The sequence below is a fragment of the Cebus imitator genome, unplaced genomic scaffold (genome assembly GCF_001604975.1).
Source record: "Cebus imitator isolate Cc_AM_T3 unplaced genomic scaffold, Cebus_imitator-1.0 Scaffold54, whole genome shotgun sequence".
Lineage (NCBI taxonomy): Eukaryota > Metazoa > Chordata > Mammalia > Primates > Cebidae > Cebus > Cebus imitator.
Window position 1 is genome coordinate 5,472,894 of NW_016107369.1, and position 10,290 is coordinate 5,483,183.

Here is a 10,290-nt window from a genome sequence, read left to right on the forward strand (position 1 = left end):
GTCCATATATCCACCCAGCATCATTTTGGGATTGCAGGTCCATGCTTGGTGACATGCTACTGTAAGACAGGGAGTGGTTCGGTGCCCATTTTGCAGGTATGAAGGTAGTAGAGCTACAGGAAGTGTTACAAAGATAGTTGGAATTGGAACTCAAGGCTCCTGCCTGACTCACTACACCATTACGGAAGATGTCTCCTGGTCATCTGCCTAGGAGGGCGGGTGGCAGGCAGTGGGGAGCGACTGGTATGCACCCTCCATGCCCCTCGCCTTTTCTCAAGTGCTCCCAGGGCTTGAGACTCTCTCATCCTACTATGCCATGAGAACAGAGTCCAGAGTCCTGGTACAGAAGAATGTGCTGAGCCAGCCAGTCAAGCAGGACTAGCAGGGGCTGGTGGAACCCCCTGCTGGGTCAGAATCTGCGCTGCAGCAGCAAGATGGAGCTCTAGGTTCACTGCCCTTGTTCTTGTTCCCCATAGACTTCCCAAAAGTTCCCAAGGGTGCCTCTTCCCAGAAGAGAGTCCCCAAGTGAGGAGAGGCTGGAACCCAAAAGGGAGGTGAAGGAGCCAAGGAAGGAAGGGGAGGAGGAGGTGCCAGAGATCCAGGAGAAGGAGGAGCAGGAAGAGGGGCGAGAGCGCAGCAGGCGGGCAGCGGCAGTCAAAGCCACGCAGACACTACAGGCCAATGAGTCGGTGAGTGTGAATGCCATGGGCTGAGCCCAAGGCAAGCAGGGTGGAGCTGGGTCTGGGGGTGTGAGAGGGAGGGTAGAGCAGGACCCTGATTCTACAGATCTGTAGAGAAGAAGGGGTATGAAGTACTTTGTGCTGTTAACTCATTTAATCCTTACAACCCTATATGGGTAGGTACTACTGTTATTCCCATTTTACAGACGGGGAAATTGAGGCCCAAGATAACACAGCTAGTAGGCAGCCTGACTCCAGAGTCTGCAATTAATTTTTATACTCTACTGCTTCTGTATCTGAGATTCCGAGGGAAAAAGGTTTTGTGAAAACCCATTTTGTGAAAACCCAGTAGGCATGTGGGACACTGAGGAAGCCTTGGTGGGTTGTATCTTGGACAGGGCTCCCCTTAGAGAGCTGGAGTCCCTGACAAGAATGAAACTGAGCTGAGACCATAGGGATGACAATGATAGGCCCTCAGGCATGATCTCTGCCAAGTGCTTTCATTTCCGTTGTCTCATTAATTCCTCAAACTGCAGAGTTAACCTCCACTCTGCAGCGGGGGAAAGCAGTTGAGAGATGCTGAGTGACTTGCCGCAGGTCCTTGGACCCTAGTGCAGTGCTCTGTCCACCATATCACAGGCCAAGAAGCAAGACTACTGGCCATAGCTCCTCCTTGCCAGGGAGAGTTCTCCCAGGAAGGGGGAGGGAGGGTAGGGGATTTATTGGGGGAGTTGCTGCTTTCTGAGTCTTTTTAAAAAATGTGTGTAGTACACTCATGCTTACAGAACTCCCATAAACTGTGAACACACGGCTGTGTGTCTACTTCTGAGCCTTGACCGCCTGCACGCCTACAGAGTTCTGCTGACTTTTGTGGACACTTTCCTATGAGGGTGCCACTTCTGATGGCCACCTGGGGCTTCCCCAGCTGAGTCCCCCTCTCCTCCCCCTGCTCTGCACTCTCATCCCTGCTCTTGCCCTGTTTGGTGTCCCTGAACTGCTGTGTCCTGAGCTAGCTACCTGTACATCTGTCCCTTCCACCAGACCCTCAGCTGAGGGCAGGGATGCCTGTGTCAACCTCTTTGTCCCCAGCACCTGGCACATCACAGGGTCCTGAATCTCGTTTATAGAACAGGGCATGAGTGGACTAAATGACAGAAAATATCAGCAGGTGCTTCATTAACCCAGACACCAAGATCCCCTGTCAGGCTCATGGAGGCCTCTTGCAGCTGGGGCTGCACCTCAGAATTACCCTAGCAGCAACTTTGTAAACGGTAGAGCTGACCAAGGACGCAGAGGGCTTCGGAGGAGGCAGTGGGCATCCCATCCCTGGAAGGACCCAAGTGCATGCTAGGTGACTGGCAGGAGTATATATGACCTTTCAGGCCCTCAGTTCCCTGTGATTCTAGAATTCCAGATCCGCGCTCGCCCAGGTCACTCAGCAATCCTTGTTTGATTCTCTCCAGGCCAATGACATCCTCATCCTCCGGAGCCACGAGTCCAACGCCCCTGGGTCTGCCGGTGGCCAGGCCTCGGAGAAGCCAAGGGAAGGGACAGGGAAGTCACGAAGGGCACTGTCCTTTTCAGAGAAGAAGAAAAAACCAGAGACATTCATTAAGACCCAGAATCAGGAGAACACTTTCCCCTGTAAAAAATGTGGCAGGTAAGGTGGCCAGCCCTGTCCCAGCTGGGACACCGCGGGCTGGTGCGCAGCAAGGCAGGGCCGGGGGAGGGGGAAGAAGTGCTGGCGGCATTCGCCTCTTCTTCTGATTGGCCGAGCGGGTTTCTAGGGCTGTGACTTCATGGGGCAGCTTTCAGAAAATGACCAGAGCGGGACCAGCCCGAGCTGCGCCGCGTGGGGGTGGAGGTGAAGGATGGGGCTGCTCGAGCACCCGCCCTGGGGGGCCCGGGATGGGCCAGGCCGGTCCTGAGCAATCCCCACCTGTCCACAGGGTGTTTTACAAGGTGAAGAGCCGCAGTGCGCACATGAAGAGCCACGCGGAGCAGGAGAAGAAGGCTGCGGCGCTGAGGCTGAAGGAGAAGGAGGCTGCCGCTGCCGCGGCCCACCAGCAGGCCCTGCAGGAGGAGAGCGGCGCTGGCGCGGGCGACAAGGGCTGAGCTCCTGGGCCCGGCCCTTCCCGCACCAACACCAGTGCCCGCAGACACCCTGGCACCTCAAGAGGGAGTGAGGAGAGGATTGCAGGGACTTTTCCCTGTGAAACAAATGAGACAATGAAATAAACGGCTCTTTTATTTATGAAGGCCCCGGGAGCAGCGTTAAGGGCTGCAGGATCCAGTTCTCTTTGCATTTGGTCTGTCGGAAGTTGTCTTCGTGCTTTCTTGGACCTTGCTTTCTTGGACCAGGAGAGTCCTGGTCTTCTCGGGAGGGGCTCCGCCGCCTCTCGCACTCCGATCTCTGCTGCTGTCTCTTCCCTCCTCTTTGCCTCCCCCCTCCCCTCTGCCTCCAGGAAGCCACCGTGGCCAGCCAAGCACAAGCTCACCCCCGTTGCAGCAGTATTCCTCCTCCCCAGAGGACCTTGAAGGTTGCACCGGCCCTGCCCCAAGCCCCAGAAAAAGGGACTCTTGGAGGGAGTATGCTGGCTTCTCCGAAAAGGGGCGGAGCCTGACACCTGTGCTGTCCCTGCAGTGTCCAGGCCTGCCTGAGCTGCACCCGTGACAGTGTCCTGAGTGGCCACCTCCTCCCTGGGAGGGAGGCCGCGACAGGTACTCTCCCTTTGCTGCTTGCCGGCGGTGCTGCTGGGGCTAGAAAGTTTTCTCAGCGTTGGGGAAGGGGCTAACGTTCTTGTCAAAGCACTCATCCTGCTGCCGGGAAGGGAGCTGTACAGAGGCTGGAAGCTGCAGGGCTAGGCCGGAGAGAGCTTTTTACAAGCCTGGCTCTTCCTGCTTCCCACCTTTTTTGCCAAATACCTTTGGGTCCTGGAGGCTGCCAAGGGTTCTCCCCCTTGAGCAGGTGCGGGAGAGGCTCAGCCTGCTCCTCCTGGGGGCCAGCCTCCTCGCCTCTGCCCTGCCCTCAGCAGCTATACCTAACCCCACGGCACCCCACCCAGTGTCGATATTCACAGCCCAGTCCCTAGGCCTGCATGCTGGAGATTTCTGGATCCTTCCCTGGGAGGAAGAGTTCTCCTAACTCAATTAGACAGGAGCCTTCATTCCTTGACTCGTGTCATTTGGGAGCTATTTATTTATTCTTAGTATTTAAGTTTTAACATCCTCTCAGGGACCAGGGGCCTCCTGCTTTTCAGAGGCCCAAGTGCATTTATCCCAAAAGGAGGCATCTTCTTGACATCCCCCATCCCCAACCCCCTGAATTCCCAAGGCCCTAAGGTCCCTTGCCTGGTTGCTCTGGAAGCTCTTGCCAATAGGAATGATAGCAACACTGGAAGAGGGTGGGAAGGTGGAGGGTGTCAGCAAGGGAGATCAAAGGCAGTTCTTGCTGCCCCTTCTCTGGCTGTGCTTTGCCTGAGGGAATTGGCAAGAGGCCAGAATTCTAGTTTTGTTTATGGGGCCTGGATTCTGGCTTGAAGAAGCCATATTTGGCATGGGTGAAGTGAAAGGGCCAGGAGGTTATGGAGGCCCCTTCATTTCCAGTCCCATAGCGGGGCTGAGCTGTTTTTCTGATCTGATTTTTCAATTTGAGTTGTGCAAAATAAATTCTAAGTGAGTGCGTGTATGACAGCTCAACATGTTAGGAAGGAGCCAGAAAGTATTCATACTGCTGCTCCTTATGAGAAAGCCAAGAAGCATCCGGTCAGTAACTGGGAGTGGAGAGGGAGTTTTGTTTTGAAACTATGCACTGTCAGGTATTTTTCTGCATCCATTTATACATTGATGTGGTTCTGCAGGACCCCGCCTATGGAAGTAACAAATTTCTTCCCCCCCTCACTCTTGGATGACTACCTAGATCCCCAATTTCCTGGTTAGTTTCTTCCACAGGCTTCCATGAGCTCAGTGTCCCAAGACAGCAAAAATCTGATACACCCTCTAGAAGCAGGGGAGTAGCAAATTTAGGTTCTGTTCGAAATTATTTGTATAATACGAGTGCCTTTGCAGCTTAGCCCCAAAGTGCTACTTATGTTTCCCAAGGTTTTTTCTATTCAAACCATATTTGGTTTCAGGCCCCTTTATGGGCATATGGTAACAGAAACCTCCTTCATTCACATGAGACCCTTTTGATGGGCATATGGTAACAGAAACCTCCTTCATTAACATGAGACCCTTTTGTTCAATGGTAACATCTAGTACTTGGAAATCTTTTTTTTTTTTTTTTTTTGAGATGGAGTCTTGCTCTGTCGCCCAGGCTGGAGTACAGTGGTGCAATCACCGCTCACTGCAACTTCTGCCTCCCAGGTTCAAGCGATTCTCCTGCCTCAGTCTCCTGAGTAGCTGGGATTACAGGCCCATGCCACCACACCCGGCTAATTTTCTCGTTTTTTTTTTTTTTTTTTTTTTTTTTTTTTTTAAGTATAGATGGGATTTTACCATGTTGGCCAGGCTGGAACTCCTGACGTCAGGTGATCTGCGGGCCTCGGCCTCTCAAAGTGTTGGGATTACAGGCATAAGCCACTGCTCCCAGCCAGAAATCTTTTAAAATAAGAAAGTGATTCTACTCTTCTAAGCATACAGAGACCAGGCCAGATGAATGTAATTGGGGAAAATCAAGATGGTACCTCTCTGCATTAATCCTGCCAGGCACCATATTTTAGGAAGGTCCATGCTCCAGGATGCATTCATGTCTAGGATAAAGTGTGAAAATTAAAAAGTTTAGAGGGCAGATGCAGTTGTGGCAAGTGACCTGCCAAGGTGCAGCTATAGAAGCTGGCATAGGTCTATCTTCAATGGTGCTTTCTCCCTGGGAACACATTAGGCTTGTCTTTTGTTGTTGTTTTTTCCCTTTATTCAGAGCTCTTTGAGAAGTGATATTTCTAACATCCTCCCCATGCCATCTCACCATATCCATCTCCCAGCCTCCATCTGCATTCAGCTAAGGGTGGGAAACTGACCTAGTGCCTGTGTTGCAGACCATTTCTGAGGTCTCTACCCATCCAAGGAGGCAGAGCCGTCATTACTGTCCTCCATGCCTTCAGCAGCCCCTCTCACAGCTAAGGTACACACCACCCCTTCTGCCGCGCCCCCCTCCACCCCGACACCAAGTCTTTTGCTGCTTATGTCTAAAGGGATCGCCTATATTTAACTGCCTCAGTGACCTAACCTCTTTCTTCTCATGTGCCAGATGTTAAGATGAAGGAGGAATACAACACATACACAAGCCTCAGCTGTTTAGTTGTTTTCACTGGGGCTTACTTTTCTGGGACGGTATTTATTATCAGACCGGCAAGCCTAACTCCATAGGTTTACAGGAAGTAGGCATATTTTTATAAAACAATTGTGTCCTCCCCACATTTTGCTATGTTAATATTTGCCTCTAACAATTTGCAGCTGTTTCACTTTTTCCTCATTTGTCTCTAAGTTGAAGGCCTTGTTGGAGGGGACAGCACAGGAACAGCCTTGACAGTCTGTAATTATTGTACAAATATTTTAATAGCATATAAATAAGTATATTCCTTTTATTTTGAAACAAATGATCAGACACTGCCTTTTTTGTGTTTGCTGCCTGTGGCACCATTTTTTAAAAGACTGTTACATATTAAAATAGTGTACATATATATAAATATTACCTCTTTTGCTGTACAGTTGTGATAGAGACTGAAGATTTTATTTTTTGTGTGCTTTTTATAAGAAAAAAATTAATACACTAAAGAATCTTGCTGATGTGATTGTAATGTACCTATGTAACTTATTTACTTTTGAATGTTCTTCTGTATCTTTAAACCTTTTATTAAATAAGGTTTTAAAAATTCAGAGTTGAATGCTGTGTTCTCTGGGATTTTCACCATCTGGGATTGATGTAAGTGGGCCTTGTCTTGCTTGCACGGAGATCACTCAACATTTTTGAACCATAGGGATTCTCTTTTAGCAGCCTATTGTCAATGATGCCAGTCTGGAAATGGGAAGTAACATTAGTGTTTGCCTGGCTAAAAGATGACTGAGTAGACATAGACAAACATCTTTTTTTACAAAATTTTAGACAAGAAAAAGTCTCAACTCCGTATCTGACACAAATATACATAAATGGCACACTCCGACATTTTGGCTCCATGGGGGTAAAATATGCAGGGTGCAGAGTGTGGTCGGGGGAACAGGGAAGCTAGGGTTCTGAGGATATTTTCACGTGCAGGGTGGACTGGCTGAGCAATCTGAGTAGACAAGTCCACCATGAGGGATGCATTTCCAACAGTATCATCTTGAATTCACTCCGGGATTGGGTTATTTTTAAAATACGGTGCTTAGCAGTCTTTGTTCTCTGTTAAAAAAAAAAAAAGAAAGAAAGAAAGAAAGAAAATGCGCCATCAGAGAAACAGGTGCCCCGGCCCCTCGCTGGCACCATGGCAACCGCTCGATTCCGCCCCACCCCCATCCCCCCCGCCCCGCCCGCTGTGGGCAGCCGGATCAGGCAAGTCTCGCGCCGTCTGGGACACCGTTGCCATGGCGACACCCGAGCGGCTCCGCCGCGGGGGCGTGGCGGGGCGGGGCAGACGCCGCTCACGGGCTGGCCCCACCCTTCACTGCTGCAGTAACGTCGCGGCAGGTTGCGGGTAGGACACGACGTTCCGGTAGCTGCGCAGCGCCTGAGCCGCTGCAGACTGTCGCGGCCGCCGCTGCTCACTCTCTCCTCTGTTGTCTCCAGCCCGGCTTCTCCGGCTCTCCTGCTCTTCTGTTGCCTTCGTTTCTGGTCCTCGGCGGTCCTCGCCACCCGCCCAGAGGAGTCCCTGCTCCCACCAAGAAGCCGCTCTCCGCTGGCCCGCAGCCGCCGCGACTTCGGCACAGTCTGCCTGTGCCTGGTCTCCCAAACGACCGCTCCTCGCCCTCGGAAGACCAGGCTGCGACCGCGAACGCCAGACCGGTAGCCGCAGCGAGCGTCCGGCGACCACGCCCCGCGACTACACCTCGGCGGTTCTCGGCCCATCGCGCCTGCCTTCGCCGCCCGTCCTCGCTCCTTGCCCGCTCCACGACAACGCGACGCCCCGGCTGCTGGCAGCGGACCCGGATCCGGACCCAGACGCAAGATGGCGACGGCTGCGTGACCGCCTCAGCATCCCCGAGCTCGGCTCCGAGTGCGTCCACGGACTGACTGTGGGGGCAGGGAAGGGCGAGATCAGGACTCTGTGTCTTTGTTAATCGTGACTGCGTGAAGCTTGCCTCCCTTGGGCCTACTTGGGGGGAGTCTCTGGCGTTGTTCTAAGGCCAGGAGCACGGTGAGCCACTGTCTGTTGGTAGAGTTGGCGTCTTGATAGTTGAGAAAATGGCGATGATACTGTTGGAAGACTGGTGTCGGGGAATGGATGTGAACTCCCAGAGAGCTCTGTTGGTCTGGGGCATCCCAGTGAACTGTGATGAGGCTGAAATCGAAGAGACCCTCCAGGCTGCGATGCCCCAGGTGCCCTACCGAGTGCTTGGGAGAATGTTCTGGAGGGAAGAAAATGCGAAAGCAGCCTTATTAGAGCTCACTGGCGCTGTCGATTACGCCACAATCCCCAGGGAAATGCCGGGCAAAGGAGGAGTCTGGAAAGTGTTCTTTAAGCCCCCGACTTCCGATGCTGAATTTTTAGAAAGATTGCACCTCTTCCTAGCTAGAGAAGGCTGGACGGTGCAGGATGTTGCCCGTGTCCTTGGGTTTCAGAACCCTACTCCGACCCCGGTCCCAGAGATGCCAGCAGAGATGCTAAACTATATTTTGGATAATGTTATTCAGCCTCTTGTTGAGTCCATTTGGTACAAGAAGCTGACACTTTTCTCGGGGAGGGACATCCCAGGGCCTGGAGAGGAAACCTTTGATCCGTGGCTGGAGCACACTAATGAGGTCCTAGAGGAGTGGCAGGTACCCGATACAGAAAAGAGGCGGCGGTTGATGGAGAGTCTTAGAGGCCCCGCCGCTGATGTCATTCGCATCCTCAAGACCAACAACCCCGCGATAACTACTGCCGAATGCCTGCAGGCGCTTGAGCAGGTGTTTGGGAGCGTTGAGAGCTCTAGGGATGCCCAGGTCAAATTTCTGAACACTTATCAGAACCCGGGAGAAAAGTTGTCTGCTTATGTCATTCGTTTGGAGCCTCTGCTACAGAAGATGGTGGAGAAGGGGGCCATTGATAAAGATAATGTGAACCAGGCCCGTCTAGAGCAGGTCATTGCCGGGGCCAACCAAAGCGGGGCCATCCGAAGGCAGCTGTGGCTTAATGGGGCTGGGGAAGGGCCGGCCCCAAACCTCTTTGAGTTGCTGGTGCAGATCCGTGAGGAGGAAGCCAAGGAAGAGGAGGAGGAGGCTGAGGCCACCCTTCTGCAGTTAGGCCTGGAAGGGCACTTCTGAGTCCCAGAAAAGGCAGCTTTAGTGCAGACCTAGATCACAGCTACTGTCCTTGTCCCTGTGGGGTCTTACAGATGTGTCTGAGTAGTAAAGGCTTAGTCCTGTTACGTTTGTTTTTGGAGGGCCTGAGTATTCATGTAACATTCTAAAACTGTGCACGCAAGCACTGTGAGCTGCTAGCGGATCTTGCTGGCTACAATGCCAGGTAAAGGGCTGGTTGGACAGCGCTTAGTGCATGCTGTCATCGTGGCCATCATAATCAGTTGTGAAAAACACGCAAACCTGTGACACTTCCTATTCCACATTGAATGTGAAATTGCATGTTCAGCTGTTAACTGCGGGGCCTGGCTCACAGGAAGTGTTCAGTAAAAGTGTGAACTGTTAGATTACTGATATTGTGGATAGATTTTTGTTTACCATAAATTGTTCCAGATTTTATTAATGGAAGGAAATGTGCATTTATTAGCTATGACTCAGCTTTACAATGTAAACACATTATTTCTCATCTTTAAACATGTGGATCAGTTTAATTGAAAAGTATTCTGAGACTGCAAAATGGAGTGTTAAAAATACTGCAGTTATGGAGCTGTGTAACCCATTTTTTCACTGCATAAGATACAGATGTAAATTGCATGGAGAGGTTGATGTGCACCTGTTAGAGTAATTCACTTCCCCAATTTCAAATCTTTGTCAGAAAATAGTTCTTGTTCATACTGATTCTGAGTGTTCTAAATTTGAAGTTACATACACAAATAAAAATGTTTTTCAATTTCTATTGTCTTCTCATTTTACCGGCATGTACAAACATCTTTAGCCTAAGTAAACTCTGTTCTTTCATCTTATGAAGACTCTGTCATTAAACCATTTATTTACCACAAGCACTCAGCATGTCTTCACCCACTACCCATCATTCACAGAGCTTTCCCCTCCATTCCCACCAGCATCAGGTGCACACTCACCCACCTCTTACACTCCACACATTCACTGCCATCTCCCACTCAGTACTCCCACCTTAACATACACCCTCTTCCCACTCAACATGTACACTCTGCCAGTCTCCCTCCCCCACATATATTCCCATTTCTCCTCACACCCCCACATAATCCCTCCCACCACCCAACACCAACCAGTCACCACATATATTTATACACTCCCACATATACACACATCCTT

The 10,290-nt window shown here is 51.2% G+C and overlaps 2 protein-coding genes across 3 annotated transcripts in view; both read left to right on the forward strand.

Annotated features, from left to right (window-relative positions):
* The window catches only part of MIDEAS (mitotic deacetylase associated SANT domain protein), a 72,227-nt gene extending 67,265 nt beyond the window's left edge, over positions 1 to 4,962 (forward strand). For both annotated transcript variants that reach the window (XM_017528701.2, XM_017528700.2), the window contains exons 11-13: positions 477 to 689; positions 2,144 to 2,340; positions 2,630 to 4,962. In XM_017528701.2, the coding sequence (XP_017384190.1) occupies positions 477 to 689; positions 2,144 to 2,340; positions 2,630 to 2,795 (576 nt within the window). In that variant the 3' untranslated portion in view covers positions 2,796 to 4,962. The remainder of the gene's footprint in view (positions 1 to 476; positions 690 to 2,143; positions 2,341 to 2,629) is intronic.
* Positions 4,963 to 7,229: 2,267 nt separating this feature from the next.
* Positions 7,230 to 9,887, forward strand: PNMA1 (PNMA family member 1). Its single transcript, XM_017528703.2, has one exon. It carries the CDS (start codon positions 8,059 to 8,061, stop codon positions 9,118 to 9,120), a length of 1,062 nt encoding a protein of 353 aa, XP_017384192.1. The 5' UTR covers positions 7,230 to 8,058; the 3' UTR covers positions 9,121 to 9,887.
* Positions 9,888 to 10,290: the final 403 nt, after the last annotated feature.